This window comes from Dasypus novemcinctus, chromosome 21, assembly GCF_030445035.2.
Source record: "Dasypus novemcinctus isolate mDasNov1 chromosome 21, mDasNov1.1.hap2, whole genome shotgun sequence".
NCBI lineage: Eukaryota > Metazoa > Chordata > Mammalia > Cingulata > Dasypodidae > Dasypus > Dasypus novemcinctus.
In genome coordinates this window covers 43,302,634-43,328,557 of record NC_080693.1, presented here as the reverse complement: position 1 = coordinate 43,328,557, position 25,924 = coordinate 43,302,634, and the positions used below count along the sequence as shown (strand labels likewise).

The window sequence follows — 25,924 nt, the reverse complement described above, 5'->3', positions numbered from 1 at the left end:
GGATGAGGCCTTGTGCTTACACTTTGGCATGAATTTCCTCCCTTGCAATGACCCTGCAAGGAATGTAATATTGAGGATGGGTGTGCCTGTATATGTCATTTACCTAATACATCTCATTTAATCCTCACAACATTCCTGTGAGGAAGGTGGTATTATACTCATTTCACATGTTAAGAACCTAAAGCTGATTGAAAAAGTAACTATCTTGCTCAGAGTAGAAAATTTGGCATCAGACTTAAAGACTGACTTTAAAGCCCAGGTTTTCTCAATCATATCATTTACGTCATCATTAATTCAGCCCTTTCCATCAGAGGGTTGAAGATCCTTGGGCAAGAAGTGTTACTGACCTACTCAAGAAAATTATTTTCAAGGAGTAGTTGTGGCTTAAGCAATTGAGTGCCTGCCTGCCACATGGGAAATCTGGGGTGTGGTTCCTCATGCCTTCTAAAGAAAAACAGGAAACGGATGTTGCTTAAGCGATTGGGCTCCCGCCTACCATATAGTAGGTGCAGGGTTTGATTCCCAGGGCCTCCTGGTGAAAGGCAAGCTGGCCCACATGGAATGCCGACCCACACAGTTGAGCTGGCGCATGCAAGAGTGCTGGCTTCGCCCATGCAGAGAGCTGGCGGAGCAAGATGATGCAACAAAAAGAGACACAGGAAAGAAAATAAGAGACTCAGCAGACCCAGGGAGCTGAGATGGCACAAAAGATTGAGCACTCCTCTCCCATTCTGGAAGATACCAGGATTGGTTCCCGGTGCCACCTAAAGTGAAGCCAAGCAGACACACAGAGAACAGACAGTGAGTGCAAAACAGCAAGATGGGGCTGGGAGAAATCAATAAAATAAATCTTTTTTTAAAAAAAAAGAAAAACAAGCTGGCAATGAGCAAAACCAAAAAACAAACAAAAATAAAAGTTCTTTTCAGAACTAACTTTTTTGTTTTTGGTGTTTTGGCTTTTTTCTTCCCCTCCTCCACCCTACTATTTTTGCTCTGTCCATTTGCTGTGTGATCTTCTGTATCTATTTCTCTTTTTTCTTGTCTTCTCATCTTTCTCTTCTAGGATTCACCAGGATTTGATTGTGGGGATCTCTGATGTGGAGAGAGGTTCCCTGTCAGTTGCGCCACCTCAGTTCCTGATCTCTGCTTCACTTTGACTCTCCCCTTTGTCTCTCTTTTGTTGCGTCATCATCTTGCTGCGTGACTCATTTGCGTGGGCACTGGCTTGCCACGTGGCACTCGCTTACCACGCAGGCATTCATGTGGGCACTCGGCTCGCCACACAGGCACTTGGTTCACTATGCAGGCACTCGTGGACACTCACTCACTCAGGCACCCACATAGACACTTGGCTCACCACATGGGCACTTGGCTCACTGTACTGACACTCGGCTCGCCACACAGGCACTGACTTGACATGCGGGCACACTTTCTCTCCTTATTTTTCACCAGGAGATCCCAAGGATTAAACCTGGGTCCTCCCATATGGTAGGCAGAGGCCTTATCACTTGGGCCACATCTGATTCCCGCAGAAATAACTTTTGAATTCACAATTTCTAAAAGATGATCTACCATTGTCCAAGAAAAGAGTTAAAGAGTAAATCTCAATTACTGAATATTCTAGAGTCGAAAGCAGAAAGAATGTTTTTTCAGAATTATAAAACTGAAAAGAGTAATGCCAGGAATCAAATATCCCTTCTTGGAGAGGCAGTTAATGTATAGACTCATTGTCAGTTGCCAAATGATTACTAACCAAATTCTAATAATTTTATTCATATTTTTCCCTATATGTCCTTTTCTGTTACTGTTATCTGAAGATTGGTAGTTAGACTGAATGTTTACTTTATCTGCCTTACCTCATCATTCTGCCTGACTTTTTCTATTTGCAGAATTTTGTAGTGTATTTTCACATGTAAAGTCTGTCCATTAGAAAAACATAGACTTCGACGTCACTGAAGGAATAAAAGTAGGCAAATGACATCAAGGACACTGTAGGTAGAAATTGAGAACATTGAGGTAAAGCATCAGTTTTACTGAGTGTCAGCAAAGCGTTATAGCAAATTGAAAATATTTACTTTTTATTTTAGGGATACTTTTATAGTTTTTATGTTATTCTTAGTTAAGGCCTTAGAATGAGTGGTTATTAATGTCTTAGTGACTACAGACAAAAAATTCACATAATTTTTCCTTGTTTCTTTGAGTATTATTTTTTGTTCCCTGTAGCAACATGATAAAGGCCTTGCTTTTATTTTAAAATCATATCTCTTATAAAGAGAAGTGCATTGCCAAGAACATGAATTTAGTTTGTTCTTGCCTGCCATAATCCTTCTGTGCATTAAAAGAATTGGGAGAAAAGAATAAGAGAGAGATGTAGAAGGAAGAATCTACCCTTAACCATCATAATCCTTTACCCACTCTGACATTCTATATTATTATCTAGAATATGTTTGTTAAATAGAGATTTTAAAGTCTATTTCAAAATGAAGGCCAACTGTTACGAGAAACCTGGGAAGATGGTATCAGTTCATGTGGGGGAAAGGAGTTGAGACTTAAGACAATGTATTTAATAAGATGGGGAAAAGCTTCAAGTGGAATAGTAACAGTTCTTTCTAAAGATATGTATTAATTAGAAAAAATGCTCTTTACTAAATTAAAAGTAACTTCTTTTTAAATGCAAGTAATTTTTTAAGTGATATTCTGGGTCTTGTTTTCCCTCTCAGTAAAATAAGATTAATAATAATAACCTCCCTCATAGGGAGTTTATGAGAATTAAGTGAGTTGGTACTTATTAAGTATTTTAGAACCGTGTCTGGCATTTAATAAACATTCAGTAAATATTAGCTTTTATTATGAAAAATCAGTATAGAGTGGTAATAGTGGTGGTGAGCTTGGATTCCAGAGACAGATATCCTTATTGAAATACAGGTGCTGCCACTTGCTTATATGACCTGAAGCAAGTTGCTTATCTCAAGGGTTCTTAACTAGGGGTCCATGAGCTTGAATTGAAATTCAAAAAACATTCTTGTGAGTACATGTTAGTGCAGGTGTGATGTATTTATTAAATAATACACAGTATAGTGTGACCTCAGTAATGGGACCATGGTTTTCACCTGACTGACAAAGGAACCCATGGAACAAAAAAGGTTAAGAACCCCTGGCTTATCTTCTTTACCTCAGTTTCTACATATGAACAATGGGATTAATGATACTACTTATTTCAGTAGGGTTGACTGAGGATTAATTGAGTTGATATATATGAACCACTTAGCCCAGTGCCTGGCAAATAGATGCCCTATATAAAGTTAAAGTTAGTAATGGTAATAGGCAGCAGCAGCAGCAGTAATAATTACTGATTTAAATTTACCTTTCCAGTATATTTATGGTAACTTTGACAAATTCCTTGTTAAAAATAAATACTGGCATTTTAAAATCAGATAATTTTATTTTACTCTAGGTTTCGTTTCCCTACCTAGAATATCACTTAGCTTTAGTGTTTTCTCTTCAAAAAAAGCATATTTACTTTTGTAAATTACTAATTGTCTGGAAGGGTAGACTATATGTTTCAGATAGTAGAATGAGATTTTTGTGGATACCTAAATGAAAAGATTAGAGTCCTTGGAAAACAGGAAAAATAAGCAGCCCTTTCTCACAAGTGTTTTACCCCGGGCTTGCTGTGATCCACTGGAACTTGAATACGTCAGTCCTCTGCAGTCCCTTTAGGTTTCGTACTTGCTCAAAGTTGTATTATTGGGCAATTATTTATTCCTGATCTAGAACTCTAGAGCTCAGGTTTCCCGATTCCTAGCTTAGTATTTTTCCATTACTCCATGTGGTCTCCATTTTTCCATTACCAACATTGCAGACAAATGGATAAGATTGGCATAGCTATTGGTTTTTAAAATAATCATTATTTGTGTGTGTGTGTATGTGACATAAAAGAAGTAGAAGCATCACTGACAGAGAAAAAGTAAATCCTGAGCCTTACTTTGGAATATGATAAACCACTCATAGAGCTCAGAAGGAATCAAAATTCTCAAAAATAAAATTCTTTTAAAGTGCCACATTCCCCATTAGGGAATTGTAAGCTCAGGGAAACTGAAGAAATTTCTCACTGTGAGTGAAAACTTATCTATTAGAGATCTACCTTCTTTAAAACACAGGCCTCTGGGGTAGTTTCAGATCCAGAAGTAAATGAAAGCAAAACAGGATTTTTTTGATGTTTAAAAATAAATTTTCCAGAACAATCAGAAACAAACAGTATAGTCAAAAAAGAGCCAGTGACTCTAAGATTTATAATATATGATGAATGTATGGTTTAAAGTTTAGAAAGAAAGTAATGATAAGGTAGATTAGTTGATTTTAAGGTTGGCTCTTTTACCGAAAGCCAAGAAGGGTGGAAGGAATGACAAGAAAAATAGGTCAGAGGAGAGAGAATAGAAAAGAACTTGAGTAGTGGTGACATTTTCAGGCAATTCAAAACATTGAGAGCAGTAGCCTTCTTGAATAGAAAAGAAGGGCAAAGACAGTAAGAAATGCAATGGAAGACCACTCTAGTTTGGAGCCTTGAGAAAGAATTGAAGGAAAGTCATTTATTATTCCCATATTCTCCAAGTCTAATATAATACTCCCTTTGCTATGTTAAAAGCATATGGTGTAGTTTGCAGTGGGAAAAACCATGTAGATTAAGCCTTTGAAAAATTATTACAAGCATTCTATTGCTAAATTATTATAAAACTCAACATGTAATACCTGATAATTATATATCATGTATATTAAACCCTTACTGGATATGTGATTTCCAGATATTTTCTCTAATTTGAGTCTGCTGCCTTCTAATCCTTTTGACTAAGTCCTTTGAGGTACAAAAGTATTTAATTTTGAGGAGGTCTCATTTATCTAATTTTTTCTTTGTTGCTCTTACTTTGGGTGTAAGGTCCAAGAAAGCACCTTTCTTGAAGAGCCTGTTTTGTCCTTTTAACAAGTATTTGGTAGGTTTGTCAAAAACCATTTGGCCTTAGAGGTAAGGGTTTCTTTCTGGACTCTCAGTCCTGTTCCACTGATCTGTGTGTCTGTCTTTATGCCAATAAGATGCTGTTTTGACCTCTGTAGCTTTGTAATATGTTTCAAGGTCAAAAAGTGAAATTCTTCACACATTGCTTTTCTTTTTTAGAATGCTTTTGGCTATTCAGGTGCACTTTCTCTTCAAAATGAATTTGGTACCTCCTTTTTCTATTCTAAAAGTAGACTGTAGGAATTTTGATGGTATTGCATTGAATCTATAAATTATTTTGGGTAGGATTGACATCTTCATGATACTTGGCCTTCCAAACCAAGAACACGGAGTGTCTTTCCATTTGTTTAGGTCTTCATTGATTTCTTTTAGCCTTGTTTTATAGTTTTCTGATACAGGTCCTGCACTTCTTTGGTTAAATTAATTCCTAGGTATTTGAATCTTTTTGTTGCTAATGTAAATGGAACTTTCCCCCTGATTTCCTCCTCAAATTGTTCAATCCTAGTGTAAAGAAACATTACTGATTTTTGCGTTTTGATCTCGTATCCTGCCATTTTGATGAGCTCGTTTTATTAGTTCAGGTAATTTTGTGGTAGATCTCAGACTTTTCTAAATATAGGATCATGTTATCCATGAATAGTGAGAGTTTTACTTCCTCTTTTTCTACTTGGATTCCATTTATTTATTTATTTATTTAATTTATTTTTCTTGCTCAGTTGCTCTAACTAGAACTTCTAGCAGAGTGTTGAATAACAATGGTGACAGTGGGGCATCTTGTCTTAGAGGGAAAGATTTCAGCCTTTCCCAATTGAGTACGATGTTTGCTGTGGGTTTTTCATATATGCCCTTTATTATATTGAGGAATTTCCCTTCTATTCCTATCTTTGGAAATGTTTTTATTAAGAAAGGATGCAGGAATTTGTCAAGTGCCTTTTCTGCATCTATCAAAATGGTCATGTGTTTTTTCCCCTTCAGTTTGTTAATGTGGGTTATGAATTCCAAAAATAGATATTGGATTATGTTTGTAATCTGATCTGTAACCTGGGCATGATTAAGTTATGATTTGGGCATTGAGTCTCCACCCCTTGGTGGGTGGGGACTCACAGATAAAAGGCATGGCAAAGAAGAGAGCTGAGGGTTTCTGATGTTGGAGTTTTGATGTTGGAGTTTGATGCTGAAGACTTATGGTGGAGCCCCAGGTAGAAAGGAACCTTGAACCCGGAGAAAAGCAAGCCCCAGGAATGTAGGAACCCAGGAATCCTGAACCCTCGCAGATATCAGCAGCCATCTTTCTCCAAATAGACTTTTGTGAGGAAGTAACTTAGGCTTTATGGCCTGGTATCTGTAAGCTCCTACCCCAAATAAATACCCTTTATAAAAACCAACGAATTTCTGATATTTTGCATCAGCACCCCTTTGACTGACTAACACAATTACATTTATTGATTGTCTTTTGTTGAACCACCCTTGCATACCAGAAATAAATCCCACTTGGTCATGGTGTATAAGTCTTTTGATACGCTGTTGGATTCTATTTGCAAGTATTTTGTTGAGAATTTTTGCATCTGTGTTCATCAGAGAGATTGGTGTGAATTTTCTTTTCTTGTAGTGTCTTTATCTGGCTTTGGTATTAAAGTGGTGTTGTTTTCATAAATGTATTGGGTAATTTTCCCTCCTCTTCCATTTTTTTTGGAAGAGTTTAAACAGGATTTATGCTAATTCATCTTGAAATGCTTGATAAAATTCACCTGGACTTTTCTTTGTTGGGAAATTTTTGATGATGGATTCAATCTCTTTAAATTTGATTGGTTTGTTATGTTCTTTTATTTCTTGTCACATCAATGTAGGTTGTTTGTGTGTTTCTAAAAATTTGTCCATTTCATCTAGGTTCTCTAGTTTGTTGGCATACAGTTTCTCATATGATCCTTTTTATTTCTGTAGGGTCTGTAGTAATTCCCCCTTTAATTTCTGTTTTTTTTTTTTATTTGCATTTTCTCTTTTTTTTAATCTTTGTTAGTCTAAGGGTTTGTTGATTTTACTGATCTTCATAAAGAACCAACTTTTGGTGTCCCCCGCCCCCCTCCCCCCAAGATGGCTTGCTTATCTGTCTGCTCACCATATCTGCTCGTTATCTGCTCATCTTCTTTAGGAGGCACTGGGAACGGAACCAGGACCTCCCATGTGAGAGGCAGGTGCCCAACTGCTTGAGCCTCATCCACTCCCCCAACTTTTGGTTTTGTTGATTTTCTCTATTGTTTTTTTGTTCTTAATTTCATTTATTTCTGCCCTAGTCTTTATTATTTCTTTCCTATGGCTTGCTTGGGAAAGGTTTGCTATTCTTTTTGTAGTTTCTCCAGTTGTTCCGCCTTTTTTCCAGGAGGTACCAGGAATATGACCCAGGTCCTCATACATGGGAAGCAGGCAGGCACTGAGCTACATCCATTCCCCAATGAGAGTTGGTTTTTTCATTTGTTTATTTTTAGGGATCAGACCCAGGACTTTGTGTATGGGAAGGAGGCACTCAACCACTTGAGCTATACCTGCTCCCCTCCATAGTTTCTGATGAGAAATGTACACTAAGTCTTACTGGGCATCTCTTGTATTTGAAGCTCCCTTGCTACTCTCAGAATTTTCTTGATACCTCTTATATTTGACTTTCTTGAGTAGTATATATCTTGGAGAAATTCTCTTCGGGTTTATTCTGAAGTACACTGCAGTTCTTGGACATATATGTTCATTTCTTTCATGAAAGTTGGGAAATTTTCAGCCATTATTAAAGATTTATTTATTTATTCTTCCCTCCCTTGTTTTTTGTGCTGTCTGCTCTCTGTGTTTGTTCATTGTGTGCTCTCCGTGTCTGCTCACCTTTTTTATGAGGCACCAGGAACCGAACCCAGGACCTTCCATGTGGGAGGGAAATGCCCCATTATTTGAGCCACATCCACTCCCTGCTTGTTGTGGCTTTTGTTGTGTCTCTTTGTTGTGTCATCTCATTGAGTCATCTCATTGTATCATCTCATTGCATCAGCTTGCCATGTCAGCTCTCTGTCTTGCTTGTCTTCTTTAGGAGGCACTGGGAACTGAATCTGGGACCTCCTATGTGGTAGATGGGTACCTAACTGCTTGAGCCACATCCACTTTCTCACCACTTTCTTCAAATGCTCTTTCTGCCTCCTTTCCCTTCTCTTCTCCTTCTCCTTCTCTTTCTGCCTCCTTTCTCTTCTCTGGAACTACCATGACATGTATGCTGTTGCTTTGCATATTATCATTCAACTATCTGAGCCCCTACTCAGTTTTTTCTATTCTTTTCTCTGTTCTCTTCTTTCTTGAATTTCAGCTCTTCTGTCTTCTATATCACTTTTTCTTTATTCTATCATTTTGAGTCTGCTGTTGTATGCCTCTAATGTGTTTTTTTTTTCATTTATTGAAGTATATCACTCATACATAAACATACATCAAAAATAAGTATATAGTAATAGAGTTGAACTTACAAAACACATATAACATCATACAGGACTCTTGTACCTTACTCTACCACCAATACAAAATATTACTACTAGCCAAAGTATTTTGCCCTCAACCCACCCTATTATTACTATCTTTATATCATTTATATATGAACATACATAAACAATAAGTGTATACTAAAAGTTGTGAAGTTACAAAGCAAACCTGCCTAGCATCATACAGGGGTCCCATGCAACCCTCCATCAATACCTAGCATTTTTGTGAGACGTTTGTTACAAATTACGAAAGAATACTGTCAAAATCTTAACACTAATTATAGTCCTTATCTTACATTTGATGTATATTTTCCCCAACCTACCCTATTATTATTTTTTAAATACATTTTTTTATGACAGAAGTTGTAAAAGTATAAAACAATCATGCACATGTGCAGAATTCACAAAAAGCACCCCTCTATCAACCCACCACACTGTGGTAGAACATTTGTTACAGATAAGATAATATCCTCTGATTGTTAGAATGTCCATAGTATACATTTGGCACACATTTTCCATACTGCCCCATTATCAACACAGTACATCTTTGGCATAGATGCAGGAATATATTATTACTGTTAACCACAGTCCATAGGTCACTCCAGTTGTATTTTTCCTATGCTTCTCCACATTCCCACCACCCTGCAATAGTGATGTGCATTTGCTCTAACTAACATTTGTACCATCAACCACAATTCTCATCCACCTCTGGGTTTACTGTGCTATCCTGTTCCTAGATTATTCTCTAGCGTTCTGTCAGTTGGCATTTACATACCTAGACTACCATTTTCAGCCACATTCCCATTTATAAACTAGCTGTTACTCACTATGTGTTACCATCCATTCTATACATTTCCTCACTTTCACAGTAAAGCTGATTAAAACTTCTACATACATTAAACATCAGTGATCCATCTCAGTCCTCCTCTTATCTCCTTTAAGAATCCACCACCTACCACCAGGTCTTGAAGATATTTTCCTATAATTTCTTCTAGGAGCTTTATAATTCTTGCTTTTATTTTTAGGTTTTTGATAAATTTTGAGTTAATTTTTAGGTAACATGTAAGATAGGAGTCCTCTTTCCTTCTTTTTGCTATGGATATCCAGTTATTTCAGCACCATTTGTTGAATGGACTGTTCTGCCTGAGCTGTATAGGTTTAACAGGCTAGTCAAAAATCACTTGACCATACACGTGAGGGTCTGTGTCTGAACCATAGTTTGGTTCCATTGGTCTGTGTGTCTGTCTTTATGCCAGTATCATGCTGTTTTTACCACTATAGCTAGGTAATATGATTTAAAGTCTGGAGATGAGTGTTCCATTTCCTTTTTAAGATGTTTCTGGCTATTCAGGACCCCTTACCCTTCCAAATAAATTTGATAATTATGTTTTCAACCTAAAAAAATAATGCTGGTGGACCTTTTATTGGGATTGCATTAAATCTGTATATCAATTTGAGTAGAATTGACATCTTAATGATACCTAGTTTTCCAATCCGTGAGCATGGAATGTACTTCCAGTTTTTTAGGGCTTTTAAAATTTCTTTTAACATTGAGTTGCAGTTTTCTGCGTACAAGTGCTTTGCATGGTTGGTTAAGTTTATTCCCAACTATTTGAGTTTTATCTGTCGTATTTTATGTTCACCACTCTTTTGACACTCTTAGTTACTTTTACTGATATAATCTTCATTTCTGGACTATCTTCCAGGCTTCTCTCTCCTGTTTTTTCAGGCTCTAGCACACCCTTTATTATTTCCTGAAAATCTGGTCTCTTGGTTAGAAATTCTCTCACTTTGTTTATCTGTGAATATTCTAAACTTGCTCTCATTTTTGAAAGACAGTCTTGCCAGATACAAGATTCTTGGCTGGAAATTTTTCTCTTGCAGTATCTTAAATATATCAAATACCATTCTCTTCTTGCCTCCATGGTTTCTGGTAAGAAATTAGCACTTAATCTTATTGGGTATCCCTTATATGTTTGCATTTCTTTTCTCTTGCTCCCTCAGAATTCTCTCTCTGTTTTTGGCATTTGACATTCTGATTAGTGTGTGTCTCAGAGTTGGTCTATTCGGGTTTTTTCAGATGGGAGTACGATGTGCTTCTTGGACATGGATATCCATGTCCTTCAATAGGGTTGGGAAATTTTCTACCATCATTTCTTCAAATATTTCTTCTACCTTGTACTAGTCAGCCAAAGGGATGCTGATGTAAAATACCAGAAACTGGTTGGTTTTTATAAGTGGTGTTTATTTGGGGTAGGAACTTACAGATACCAGGCCATAAAGCATAAGTTACTTCTCCCACCAAAGTCTTTTTTTTTTTTTTAATGTGTTGGAGCAAGATGGCTGCCATCTCTGAGGGTTCAGGTTTCCTGCGTTCCTGTGGGTTCAGCTCTTGTTTTCTCCACAAGGACAGCTATAGACTATGAGGCTCTCTGGGCTTTGCCTCTCTCCACAAGGTATTCTTTTTCTTGGGCCATTTCTTCTATTTTCTTAGTATGATTTGTAATTTTTTGCTGATGTCTAGTCATCTGATTGGAATGATAAATTTACTCAGTACTTAATTTCTCTCTCTCCTATAGGGATTTAGTGTCAGGAGACTGTGTTATTGCTGTTTTTTGTTTCTTAGTTCATTCTTTTCTGAGTCTTTAGGATTATCCCTATTAGTAGCTCACATCTGGGCTCTGGACCCAGTAATGCGGTACAGACCCGCTTCCTAGGGCCTTGGGGAGGGGACTGTAAAGGCCAGAAAAATCATCTCTTACTGGGGAGTGGGTGTGGCTCAAGCAGTTGAGCACCTGCTTGTCAGATGGTAGATCCCAGTTTTGGCTCCAAGTGCCTCCTAAAAACAAAGAAACAAACAACAAGTACAAATGAAAAAACCAACTGAGGGGAGCCAATGTGGCTCAGTGGTTGAGCGCTGGCTTCCCACATGTGAGGTCGCAAGTTCAATCCCCAGCCTGGTACCTCAAAAAAAAAAAAACAACTCTCTTACTTTTTTTTTTTTTTAAGATTTATTTATTTATTTTCCCACCGCCTGTGGCTTGCTTGCTGTCTGCTCTCTGTGTCCATTCACTGCTTGTTCTTCTGTGTCTGCTCGTCTCCCTTTATTGAGTCATCTTGCTGTGCCAGCTCTCCGCGAGCGTGGGCTGTCAGCTCTCCGTGGGTGCAGGCCAGCTTGCCTTCACAAGGAGGCCCTGGGACGAGAACCCAGGGACTCCCATATGGTAGGTGGGAGCCCAGTTGATTGAACCACAGCTGCTTCCGTCTCTTATTTTTTATTTCCTCATGTGCACTTCCTTGTTCTGCCAGCAGATGGTGCTCTTTGGCAGCCCTCTCAGTTCTAAGCCTTTTTGTAAAGTGTTGGCTGATCAGTGTGATAAAGGATCCTGTCCAGAGGCTAAGAACCTAGTAATTCAAACTTTTTCAGAGGCAGTTTTACAGTCATTGTTTGCAGCCACCTCTCATTTCCTGGGTAGGAAATAATTCCACTCCCCTCTGCATCCTCAACAACCAGTACCAGTCAGTAAAGAGGTATACCGAGAGGGTCGAATCTCGGAAGTCCCTTTCGGGCTTCCCCACCCTGCCTGGAAAGGCTCATGGGACATAGCAGACCAAATTTGTGGGTCAATAGCTAAGTCGGCCTTAGGCTGTGTCCCTCTCTCTCCAGTTTCCTGGGGAGGTGGATCCCTGCGGCCCCCTTTGTCTGTAGCCCCAAACCCCAAGGCCTGAGAATTCAAAAGTATCTATAGGGTAGCAGCTTTTAACTCAGAGTTTTGCTGTGGTGATTATTTTCCTTTGCCCCTCTCTCTTCTGGGTGGTGTCCGGCATTCCCCTAGTGTCCTAAATCCTAGAAGATGTTGTTGTTGTTTTTTTAACCAGGCTGTTTCTGCCTGTCCTCCAGCTATTTTTCTGGGAGAGAAGAGAGTCCTGCATCTTTCTAGTCCGCCATCTTTCTGGATGTCTGCAGAGCTGGCTTTTAAAGGATCCAGAGATAGATAGTACTTACCTAGCTTTCAGATGAATAAGATGAAAGAAAAGAAAACATCTATAAGATGAAAGAAAATAATAAAATGTTGATAGGTCACCCAATATTGGTCAAAATTTGGGATGCTATAATTGCATTAAAGGAAAGTGTAAACTATTTTGTTGCTGCACTGTGGCTTGGAGTTTGTTTTTTAAATGTAATGTTTTTCTTGAGTTTCAATTAGTGCCTTTGTAAGCAGTGCCTTGAAATCTACACTGATCTTTTTTTTTTTTTAAGGAGCCACTGATCTTTTTTTTTTTTTAAGGAGGTAACAGCGATTGAACCCGGGACCACATACATGGGAGGCAGGCACTCAACCACTGAGCTACAGCACCATTTGATCATTTTTATGTACTATACTTAATGTCAGTGTTTATTAAAAGCCACTTAGCTCTTCTACCTGTGCTATTGCCTATCTTCTCTGATGCCTGAGGTATCTTGCTCTCCTGGTTAGTCCCTTTAGCCTCTCTCTTTACCTTTTTCAATCATAAGTATTCTGATCACTCTCCTAAAACATACACATATGTACATTCTCATAGCCTCTTCTTAAGTCATTTATCTGTGTGATTTTTCACTGCCATACTTTGTGGAAAGTAGTTCTGTGTTAGAGGTATCTGCTTCTGGACTCTTCAATCTCCTGATTTTTCTCTGCCTATTTGATCATACTAAGTACCCTTCCAAGATTCGTCCACTACCTATCCTTTGAATATTGCTCTCTTCTCATTCTACATATATCTGGAAAATTCTAATTTCTCTTGCTTCACAAAGTCTAATGAGCCCCAAATCTTTATATCCAGACTCTTTGTTCTAAGCACTAATTTCAAATGTCCTGGTATCTCAAACCAAAATTCCAAAATAGACTCATTCCCAAACTAGTCCCCAATTTTTTCACTACTTATGTCTCTCTTGAATCCATGTTCTTCTTTCCATCTCCTTATTTCCTGCTCTAATTCAGTTTAGGATATCATTTCTCACCTGAATTATTATAGGAGTCTTCTAATTTGTGTCTCAGTTTCCAATTTCTACCTCTAGTCCTTTTTTTTTTTTAAGTAACGTATACAACATATTTCCCCTTTCAATCTCTTTGAAGTATCCAGTTCACTTGTATTAATTACATTAACATTGTTGCACTACCTTTACCACCATCTATTAAGAAAACTTTTCCATCATCTGAAACAGAAACTTTATACCCTGTAAACACTGACTCCCCTTTCCTTACCTAGTTTGACTCTCCTGTAGCCTGTAATATACTTTCTATCTCTTGATTTTTAATTTTCTACTTCTTTCATATACATGAAATCATGCAATAGTTGTCCTTTTGTGTCTGGCTTATTTCATTCAACGTGACGTCTTCAAGGTTGATTCATATGGTAGCATGTATCAGAGCTTCATTTATTTTTATGACAAGTATATTCCATTGTTTGTATAAAACACATTTTATTTACCCATTGATCTATTGATGGACACTTGGGTTGCTTCCCCCTTTTGGCTGTTGTGAGTAATACTGCTACTTCCCACCAACAATGTACAAGGATTCTTATTGCTCTGCATCCTTTCCAACTCTTTTTCATGTGCTCATTGGCCATTTGTTATATTTTATTTAGAGAAGTGTTTGTTCATGTCCTCTACCCATTTTTTAATTGGGTTGTTTACCCTTTTGTTCTTGAGTTGTAAGAGTTCTTTATATATTCTAGATATTAAACCTTTATCAGATAAATGGTTTCCATTGTCTCCCATTCTGTAAGTTGTCTTTTCACTTTCTTGATAATGTCCTCCAGTCTTTAACTGCACTAGAGTTATTTTTAAAGCAAAATTGGTTTATACTCTCTCGTGTTTAAAAGCTTCTCACATAAAAATCTTATCAATAAAATGTTAACTGAAAATAAACAATCTGCTTTGTTTAAAATGTGATATATCTATTCAACAACAACCATAATGATAGCTGATGTAATGAATACCAGGTACTTTACATTAATCTTTCATGTCATCTTTACTAACCCTATGAAGGCAGATACTATTATCCTAATTTTTACCCATAAAGAAACTGAGGCTTAGAAGTTTAGTTATTGTGCAAGGTCAAAAAGCTTGTATGTCTTGGAGGCAGAATTAAAATCCATAGCCTACCCTTAACCATATACTCCATTCTCCTCATTTTTTTACGTATTTTTTTTAATCACAAGAAATAAAGGAAACACATCAAAATGTTAACTGTATTTATCATAAATAGTAGTATACATGTAGTGTTTATATTCATTTTTTCCTATATTTCCTATAGTCACCATGTAATCTTTCATTTTAAAAAATTAATATTTAATTTTTTTTAAAGATTTATTTTTTATTTCTCCTTCCCTGCCCCCTCTCCCCCCCTAGTTGTCTGCTCTCTATGTCTATTTGTTTTGTGTTGTTCTGTGTCCACCTGTATTCTTGTCAGCGGCACCGGAAATCTGTGTCTCTTTTTTGTTGCATCATCTTGCTGTGTCTGCTCTCCATGTGTGTGGTGCCACTCCTGGGCAGGCTGCACTTTTATTCATATAGGGCGGTTCTCCTTATGGGGCACACTCCTTGTGCATAGGGCTCCTCTACACAGGGGACACCCCTGCATAGCAAGGCATTCCTTGTGCACATCAGCACTGCGTGTGGACCAGCCCAGCACACGGGTCAGGGGTCCCTGTGTTTGAGCCCTGGACCTCCCATATGGTAGGTGAATGCTCTATCCATTGAGCCAAATTCACTTCCCTATTTAATTTTTTAATATCAAAAAGCCCTCCATGCTTTCCTCTTTTCATCAGAGTAAAGTATAAGTTACTTTATGTGGCATAGAGCCCTTCACAGTCTGTTACCAGTCTGTTTTACCAATTTTATTTATATACACACTTCCTTCTTGAAGAGACTGAAATTTAGGTATTCATTCAGATGTTCTTAAATATCTTTAGTCAACCACAGGAGCGTTAGAAACAATAGGTAATTTGGGGATTCGTTTTTGAAGGCCACAGAGTTGTTAGATTATTAATCTCTGATTTTGTGATTTTTTAGGATACTAACCCTGTTGTAATCGAACCATCATCTGTACTGAATGGAGGAAAATACTCTTTTGGAACAGCAGTACATCCTATGGAGCAGGTCGAAGATAGAATTGGAGGAGGCAACCTCAGTTATCTGAACACCACAGAAGAGAAGTGTTCAGACAACATTTCTACTGCATCTGAAGCCTCAGAAACCACTGGCAGCAGTAAGTATGTCTTGTTTCCCATGAGATTTATTCAGGGTCAGTTCTTTCAAGGAGTCTTTGGCAGAGAGGGAAGGTGGTGAATAGGATATTTTTCACTGATCAAGCCACATCTCTCCATTTTGCTATTAAATTATTTTATCAGTAAATTTAGACTTGAGAAAACAATTTTTGAGAGAATTAAATTTTCCATATCTAGGACTCTAACTATAAGCATACCTTCATTGGATTAAATACATACTAACATCACCTTCTGGGGACATTTCATGCCTGAGTTTGGGGATTATTGTGTTAAAATACTGAAGAAGATTTTATAATGTATCCCATTATTCCCTTCAGTCCTTGATATTTATCTAAAACTTAGTGGTTCCATACTTACAAGGAAGCTGCTTTGGTGTTTATGTGTCCCAACTAAATTGTGTTGATCTCTATTATTATACTGACACAGTAGCAGGATCTTACCCTGCTGTTATTTCTTCTTTGAGATCTTTTCTTCTTTTCTGTGGAGGGGGTAAAAAAATCAGATAGAGCTAGAATTTCCTGTGAAAACTTCTCTTTGTAGAACCCACTGCTTTTCTTTCCTCACTGACATTAGGAAGATCATTTAACAGGCCTATTAGCCCTCTGATCAGCTTTAACACCAAGGTTACTTCTTAATCCTTTTTGGTATATGCTCACCATGTGTTTTCTAGAACTGAACAGTGCCACAGATAGGTGATTGATGGTTAGGGTGTTCGCCTAAGATTAACGTATACTTAAGAGTTGGTGCCTTAAAATACCATCATGGTTCACAGCCCTAAGCCATCAATCATTATTTGTGTATGTGTATTTTTCTCTTGTGGTCATGGCTTTGCTTCAGATAGATATATTAGGGAACAATTTCTTCCACCTGGAGCTCTTCTGATAGAGTTCTTGTTTTAGCTCCTTCCCTTCAGTTTGGATACTTTTGATCACATTATCTACCAAGAGCATTTGGAAACTGTTTGCTGGTGGAAGAGAAGACTTAAAGGAGACCATGTCAGAGCCCAGTTATTTGGCCACACCTCTTCCCTTCCTATCAGAGAAGTGTTTCATCAAGAATTCTTAAATATCCTAGGAAGGTGGTAAAATGTTCACTTGGGTAGCAATATTAAAAGCTTTTTCTACCTAGGGCTATGCTAGATATTGTCCAGAAAGGAAATCCTATCTTCTGCAGATTTATCAGAATCTAAGACCGTACAGACATGCGAACAGAATAATAGCATTAATTTAACATGGATGTTGAGTTTACATCTTCAGGGCTATTTAAATGTGTAAGTAAAAATAAAAGATCCCATCCTCTTGCTTTACAGGTTTTCTGTATTCTGCCACTCCAGGGACAGATATGTGCTTTGCTCGACAACATAATACTTCTGACAATAACAACCAGTGTTTACTAGGATCTAATGGAAATATTTTGCTGCATCTCAATCCTCAGAAACCAGGGGCTATTGATAACCAGCCACTAGTAACTCAAGAACCAGTAAAGGTAAGTAATTTAACAGCTTACCCTGAAATCATTCTCCTACAAGTTGCTAATAGATTTCATTCTAGAGGTTTTCAGCACATGGCAAAAACTTAGTAGTTCTTCTAATCAACATGTTATAGGTGGAAGTTTCTGTAAGAATATTTTGTTATGTAGTATTTGCCTCAGAGTAGTGTAGCAATCAACAGCTACTATGAAAATGTGATTTCACATGTATATGGAAATTTTTTCCAAATGATTTACCTGAGTTCCCTTGCTTACATAGAATATTTTGAAAGCCAAAAACAAAAGTCTTTTAGAAAATTCAGTTTTTACCAGCAACATGAAACTGGTTGTGACATGAGTTTTCTTTGTCTATAGGATTTGTCCAAATACTAGACTTCCTAATATTAAAATTCAGCATTTACTTTCCATTCATTTTTTAGGCTACATCATTAACACTAGAAGGAGGGCGATTAAAACGAACTCCACAGTTGATCCATGGAAGAGATTATGAAATGGTCCCAGAACCTGTGTGGAGAGCACTTTATCATTGGTATGGAGCAAATCTGGCCCTACCTAGACCTGTAAGTATAGAAGAGGCCAATAGTGCCTCTTCATAATCCTCAGTTATATAAGGAACAGTCATAGTCTATTACTTTTCTATGTGAATCTCACTGTCCAAAAATTAATCTTTCCTTTATGGTAAGCACCTTTTCAAATTAGTTGTATTTTTTAGATTCCTCTAGATTCTAAAGAATTTAGATTCATTCAACATTTATTTAGCATTATATTAAGTACCAACCATACAATGATGTGCCTATGGGAGCGAGTCACTCAGATAGAGTGGAGGGAATAGTTGGTGGACTGAAAAAAAGTCAAGGAATTATGAGGCTGGACTTTTAAGTGAATCAGCCACATAAAAGCTGGCATCACATAGGATACTGCATGACCTAGTCTGGAGAAGAAACCCAAGAGCCAGGACCAAGAAGTTCGGGAAATTCAGGCAAGTTATTCACAGGTTACTTCTAAAACTGTTAATGTTTTTTGCATTAACCATACAGACTGCGAGTTAGGGATCAAGTTCATCCTGTAGGTCTTGGCTAGCTTTTTGTGGTTTGCCTTTTTGAAGGAAGGTTGTATAAAAGATCACAGTATATAAAGACATAAAATTCAAAACTAGTGAATTCCGTTTGTTACCATGAGTAGGAGGAATCATTTCGAGTAAAATACCCTGAAAATTTTTAGAAGTTGGAGTATTTAATATTAACATGTAAGTAAGTTAACTATACAGCATGATTTTGCTCTGCTTATACAGTAAACTGTGAGACCCTGGAACCTCACTTTTATACCGTCAATTTAGTGAAATACCTTGTAACAAGATTCTTTTTGCATATCAAGAAATATTCTCCTGCAGCAGACTTGGCCCAGTGGTTAGGGCGTCCATCTACCACATGGGAGGCCCACGGTTCAAACCCCGGGCCACCTTGACCTGTGTGAAGCTGGCCCGCGCACAGTGCTGATGCGCACAAGGAGTGCCATGCCACGCAGGGGTATCCCCTGCGTGGGGAGCCCCACGTGCAGGGAGTGCGCCCCATAAGGAGAGCCGCCCAGCTCTAAAGAAAGTTCAGCTTGCCCAAGAATGGCACTGCACACACAGAGAGCTGACACAGCAAGATGACGCAACAAAAAGAAACGCAGATTCCTGGTGCCACTGATAAGGATAGAAGTGGTCACAGAAGAACACGCAGCAAATGGACACAGAGAGCAGACAACTGGGGGGGGGGGTGAGGGGAGAGAGATAAATAAAACAACAACAACAAAAAAATTGGTTTTGTACATCCAATTTAATTGTTTTGATCATGGGCAAAAAAAAGATCAAAACAAAAATGTAAACAGACTGGTTATACAAGTAGAATATAAATAGTAAATTTTTATCTGTGCACATTTTTATCCTCAGTAATAATACAAGAACTAGAATTTAAGCAGATTTGTAATACTCTTTATTAAAGAAACAGGAGTGTTTTTTTAAATGATGTTCAGTGATAAAGCTTTGTGAAAGTAGAACACTCATACTTTACAGGGAATATTGTAAATTGCTACACTTTGGGTGGCAACATGACTGTGTAGTTAATGACAAATGCTTTTATGCTTTTAACTTGTAATTCCAGTCATAGGAATTTATCCTTAAAAAGATTATCCATTTATTTATAGAACTATAAATAATATTTAAGATTTTTTCCTTAATGTTGATGTTACTCATTTATTAATGAAAGGAGTAAATACCCACAAGGAATTCTGATCTTGCAAGACTAGTTGAGCATTCAAACTCATGTAATTTAAATCTGTGAAGTCAATAATATACTGAAATATAAGTAGTGAACCGGTTGAACATTTTAGTTTAAAGATAAATATAAGAAATTAAATAAAAATGGGCAAGTTTTGTTTCTTCTTTTAGAGTGATCACTTTTTATTTATCTTTTATAAAATTCAGGTGATCAAGAATGGCAAGACAGACATCCCAGAGCTGGAATTATTTCCTCGTTATCTTCTTTTTCTGAGACAACAGCCTGCAACTCGGACGCAGCAGTCTAACATCTGGGTGAATATGGGTATGATGAGCCTGAGAATGTTTCCTCAGCATTTACCGAGAGGTAACTTAAGAATGCAGCAAGAATACCATGAATTTCCCAAAAAAAAAAAAGAAAAGAAAATCAAGTTGCTCAAAGTCTGGTCTCAGCCACTATATTAATACCAATTCCCATCTGCTTTCATGCAGAATCAATAAATCACTTGTGGGACTTAGATCTATGGTCATGCACAAACCAAGATGGGGGAGAGACAAGATCCCAGCAGCATACCAAGGAGGGTTGTTTCCTTTTCTGGTTTGTAAACATACAAATATAATAAATAAAAAAGGATTTTGCAGATTCTTTTTCTTTGAGACAAGCCATTAAACTATTTGCTAGACCTATATTGTAGTCTGCCAGTCAGTAAGTGACTTTTTCAACGTCACTCAAATTTATAAGAAGTAATCCCTTTGGCAATATCATCTCTAAGCACAAAGAATGAAATGAATCATTCCAACTGTAGTTAAAATAAATTATAATACCTGCGGCCTCCTACTTACCTTTGAATTGATAGATAACTGCCTAATGACAGCAGAGGTTTTATTATAAGGTAAATTGTCCTCTTGATCAGTATGTTATTCTTAATCAGGCAGCAGTGGGGAAGGGATGCAGTACTTTAGGCCAAAAGATACAGGGCAATGTTTTATTGGTTTGGTTTGGTTTTAATGGGGGGAGGGGTTGTAAATTGTAGTACATTTCTCATATTAGATCCAAGGAGGCTTTGTAAGAGACAGGTAATACAGAGCAAAGGGTGTATTTTTTAAAGTAAAATGATAACGTTTACTTTGAAAAATATCAAGCCTATAAAAATGATATATAAAGTAGTTCCCCTTTTAATGTGCAACGTGTAAAAAGTTCCCCTTTAATTTCTCTGTAAGATTAAAATTTTGTTGACTTGCTCTGTCCTTTTTCTTTGCAAATATTTGAAATTATTCTTTAGAAGTAAAGAAATAGTGTTCATTGATTTACAGTCTTAGACTTTTGTGTTAATAATGCCAAAATGTTGTTATAATTTAGGTAACTTAGTATGCAAGAACTAACCTAAACCCAGACCAATCTTTTAAGAACCATCCCTCCTTTAAAATTGAAAGGTTGATTTTATATCTTCCTTAAGGGTTATATATTCAGATACTATATAAAGAGTTTTTTCACGTATTGTTTGGTAAGAATTATAGCAAAGCAGTGGCCTCTCCCTAACCAAACTTTGTCTTTTGAGAAAAATGTCAAAGGAACAAACTAAATTACATCAGTGAGATAGAATCTCTATCAAATATTCTTGATTTAATTTTCCATTGAATAAAAGCACTAGTCTTGCTTTCGTGACATATGTTGTTTTTTATTCTCTTTGAAAGATAACATGAAAAGCACAATATGTTGTGCTTTTAGTAAGTGTTCTTTGTAACTATTGTGCTGATCCTAGATTTTTGCTGCTTCTGTAAATTCCACTAGATTTGTTGATACTGTTCAAAAGCACAAAATTATGTATAAGTGGCTGCCTGCTTAATGAGCTGTGCTCTAAAAACTGTCCAGAACTCAAATTTTCTTAAGTAGTTTAGGACAGTGGACATTGAACAGTGGACACTATACTTGCAAATGCTTCTGAATCCTAGTTCTGATTTGCCAGATTTGTTCTTCTTTTGAAACTTTATTCCTTACTAATTAGTTATGAAATCAATCATTAATCATTTTGAAGTTCGTAAAAATACTCTTTCTTGCTGTAATCTTATAACTAATCCTCTGTTTTATAATTGGAGAAATTTGCTGTTTTGTTTTCTTTTAAGGATTATCCTTTGCTTGCTGGTACTAAAAGATTTGATTTGCTATGTGTTTAAAAATTGATCATAATTTGCTTTTGTTCTACCACAATATAGTATTCATCTTTGTCATTACTTCATTTATTACAATTGTTTACAAGGTTTTTTTTATATCTAGTGACATGTATGCAAATTTTGTCAGTTACAATGACTTAGATGTGTCTTTTCTGCAGATCAGGCTAAGGAACCAGCAGTCATTGGTTCCTTAGATAATTTTTCAGCCCATCTTAGATGTGTGAATTCTTTTTGGAAACATTAAAAAAAAGGATGATACCAATACTTTTTTCAGCTTTATTTAGAGTATGTAAAAACTCATTAAAACTCATTTAATAGGAGGAAAAAAGCTAACTTGACCATTGGATGGGTGGAAAACTACTTGGAATGTATAATTGTACCCTAGAAGGATTGTACTGATATGTTAAGTTTATCTTTTTTTTGGGGGGTGTTCAAAATATATGTGGCCTCCATGGGCAGTGATGATCATTTTAAACTAAACCTTTTGTCTGGATTTTTGGCTAAATTGTAAATCAGGGTTTAACATGTTTTGTTTTGTTTTTTTCAAAGATTTATTTATTTTTTTATTTATTTCTCTCCCCTTTCCCACCCCGGTTGTCTGTTCTCTCTGTCCATTCGCTGTGTGTTCTTCTGTGTCTGCTTGTGTCAGGGGCACCCAAAATCTGTGTCTTGTTTTATTGCATCATCTTCCTGCATCAGCTCTCTATGTGTGTGCGGAGCCACTCCTGGGCAGGCTGCACTTTTTTCACACTGGGTGGCTCTCCTTATGGGGCGCATTTCTTGCGCATGGGGCTCCCCTACGTGGGGGACACACCTGCGTGGCATGGCAGTCCTTGGCGCACATCAGCACTGTGCATGGGCCAGCTCACCACACAGGTCAGGAGGCCCTGGGTTTGAACCTTGGACCTCCCATGTGGTAGGCGGACGCCCTAACCATTGGGCCAAATCTGCTTCCCAACATGTTTTTTAAGTGATGTATCTTGGATTGCTTTCATCTCTTGTAAAATATGTGGTTAAACTTGATATAGTCTTCCTTCTCTTTTCACTTTTTCCCCCTTTAATATGCCCCACTTTGTGTATCCACCTTGAACTCTTCAGGAATTCAAGATCATGTCTGCTATTGGGCAGGCAAGCCAAATGATTTCCTCTCCCACCCCCAACCTTTCACCAATAGGGCAAAATTTTTTCTTTGTCATAGGAAATTACTTGACTTCACTTTAAACCTGTTTGGCCATCTTAAGTCTACTATATAGAATTGGAAGGAAAAATTTCCTTTCTTGGGTAATTGTACCAAAATATCCAAAAATCAAACCCCTTAATGATTGAAAGTTATGGGATTAGTAATTCGAAAATGGTTTGTTTTAAGAAAGTGGATCAAGTGAATCCATTTATTATCTAACTATGATATTCAAATCTAGTCACATTTTATCTTTCCCATTTTTACAGTTCTATTTCATTTTGTTCTTGAGCATGACCCACCTATAGAAAGCCAGATACCACTGCCAATTGTTGATATTTACCAGCATGAGCCCACTCTCTGGGGACCCAAATACTGCCAATTCTTTGAGCCTCTGAGCTTTTGTTGCTTTTCCTTTCAAAGTTGAGACTCTGAATTCCATTCTAAGAAACTTGGGTCTCTCATCTTCATTTTAAAGCTTATATTATGGTACTCTTAATTTATATTATTAAACCTGAAATTTTTGTTTCTTGGCATCAGTTCCTAAAATTTCATGGTCCCCATTGCTGAGAGGGTGCATTCGTATATATATGTATATATATATGTATTTGCCTTTTTCCTTACTGTGATTACTATGACCGTAGGGAATGTACCTTCTCCGAATGCGCCTTTAAAGCGAGTGTTAGCCTATACAGGCTGTTTTAGTCGAATGCAGACCATCAAGGAAATTCATGAATATCTATCTCAGAGGTTGCGCATCAAAGAGGAAGATATGCGCCTGTGGTTATACAACAGTGAGGTAAGAGGGACCTCAGAGTCTTGAAGAGTCCTGGATAGATGTTAAATCCATGTTTCATGAGTATGGGATTTTTATCTATGCTTAACATGTTTAGGATCTAGTGAAAACTTCAACTTTTAAACTGTTGTATGTATGTAGATATTTGTCACCTGAGACCCACAGTAATAACTGATTATCATGTTAAAAAGATTATTATTACATTCTAAAGTAGCAGCAAATGTCTTTTTTTTTCTTTTCTTTTTTTTTTTTTTTTTACTAAATAGGTTTTATTATCCATTTGCTTTAAGGTAACCTATGTGCATGTTAAAAAATTCAAACAGTACAAAAGAACATAAGGAAAAAATCTTCCCTCCCATTCTTTGATCCCTGTCTTCCATTTTTCTCAAAGCAATGCTTTAAAATTACTCATATGTTCTTTCTAATATATTCAATATAGATTATACTATTAAATTGGGTTATAAGTGGAGTTTTAACCTGTTCTGTCTTCCTTGGTGCCTTCTTTTTTACATCCTTCTTTTATCACCTTTGAGAGGCAGTATAGTACATTAGGTAAGAGCACAACTCTTGGATCACACTACCATGGTTGAAATCCTGGCACTTTTTTGGCTGTATGAAACTAAGTACAAGTTATTTAACTTATTTTTGAATTATAAATACAATGGTGAAAATAACAGTATCTACCTCAGGGTAATTGTAATAATTAAATGAATTAATTTTGTAAGCATTTTAGACAGGGAAAGAATAAACAAAAATATGTAATTCTACTGTATGATGTTTTGATTTTTTGTTTGACCCTTGCAAGTGATGAAACAGGACCTATTATCCTGATTCTTATTGTATGTCAGGCATTCTCCTAAATATTTTATATATATGACCTAAACTAATCTTCCAACAAATCTCTGAATAGTCAGTTGATGTTTGATTTTATGTTCTCAATTCTTGTTTCATTCAGCACTTTTACTAAATTTCTTTAAGTACTAGAGAAATTCTTTTCTACAAACTCTTCAGAAAATCTAAATCTTAATGAATTTTGGTTTGATGTGTGATAACTCTTCTCCTGGTCTTCTCAAAATTCTGTTAACTTTTATTTTAAGGTCATAGAGCATGTGTTTCTGAAATATACATTGCCTTTTCCTCATTTACCACCTAAATTATAAGTATTTCTGAACAACAGTAGTATGCTAGATTTCTGTGACATGAGTTCTATACCTGAAAGGAGGTTTTAAATTGTGATTTATTTTTATTTCTGTATTTGTCTCAACTTTACTCAACAAATTAATAAAAGCATTCCTCTCCCTCACAGAATTACCTTACTCTTCTGGATGATGAGGATCATAGATTGGAATATTTGAAAATCCAGGATGAGCAGCACTTGGTAATTGAAGGTATAAGATGGAAGCATCTATATTAGATTTTTAGGGAAGGAGTTTAAAGATTTAGTTGCTTACTAATAATCTACTTTATAATTTTTCCCAGGCAGTTAAATATTTTTTAACATAATGTTCCTTGTGGTAAAGAAAATCCTTTGAACATTTAAGTGTTTCTACATACTATTTAGATTGCTTTAAAAGGAAAATTTATTATTTAAAAAATTATATCTCAATAATATTTAGCAGCCATAAAATTTTTTATATCAATAATAATAATAACATGTCTTATAAAACATGTCTAGATTCATTGCTTGGCCATAGGCTATCTCTTTGAGCTTGAATAAGGAGACCAATTTGCTTGCCTTGTTAGTGGCACAGTCTTTCATTAGTCTTCGACACTGGCTACTCACTAACAGAGCTACGTGTATATTCACACAAAGATTTAAATAGTGGCATACACGTGTCATTGTGTGTCTTTTCCCATCAAGATTCATAGAAACATTTTAAATTGCCTTTTTGTTAAAATGAATAGGTTACTCTCACAGTTGTTCCAATAAGAAAGAATTTTAAGACTTCTAATGTTTTAAGCTTAAGGAATTCCATTGTGTCTGAACTTTGCTTATAAGGATAGTTGAATATAATTTTAAGTAGGCAATTGAAGGAATAGCTTATTAATTCTACTCAAGAGACTGTATAATCCCCAACATAAAGAGTAGGAATGGTATCCAAGCTAGTTACTAAAATTAACTTGATTTTTTTTTTTCAGTGTCTAATTTAGAAATATGAACTTCTCACTTTTTGTTTTTAAACAGAAGCAATTATGTTGAAATAGATGGATTTAAAAATTAACACATTCCTGTCACTTTCTTTCT

General features: G+C 36.6%; 1 protein-coding gene across 1 annotated transcript in view; it reads left to right on the top strand.

Annotated features, from left to right (window-relative positions):
* USP32 (ubiquitin specific peptidase 32) overlaps window positions 1-25,924 on the top strand; it is a 274,526-nt gene that overhangs the window by 197,778 nt on the left and 50,824 nt on the right. The window contains exons 13-18 of the mRNA XM_004462051.2: window positions 15,572-15,767; window positions 17,096-17,271; window positions 17,694-17,834; window positions 19,742-19,859; window positions 23,528-23,682; window positions 24,986-25,067. Coding sequence (XP_004462108.2) covers window positions 15,572-15,767; window positions 17,096-17,271; window positions 17,694-17,834; window positions 19,742-19,859; window positions 23,528-23,682; window positions 24,986-25,067 — 868 coding nt within the window. The remainder of the gene's footprint in view (window positions 1-15,571; window positions 15,768-17,095; window positions 17,272-17,693; window positions 17,835-19,741; window positions 19,860-23,527; window positions 23,683-24,985; window positions 25,068-25,924) is intronic.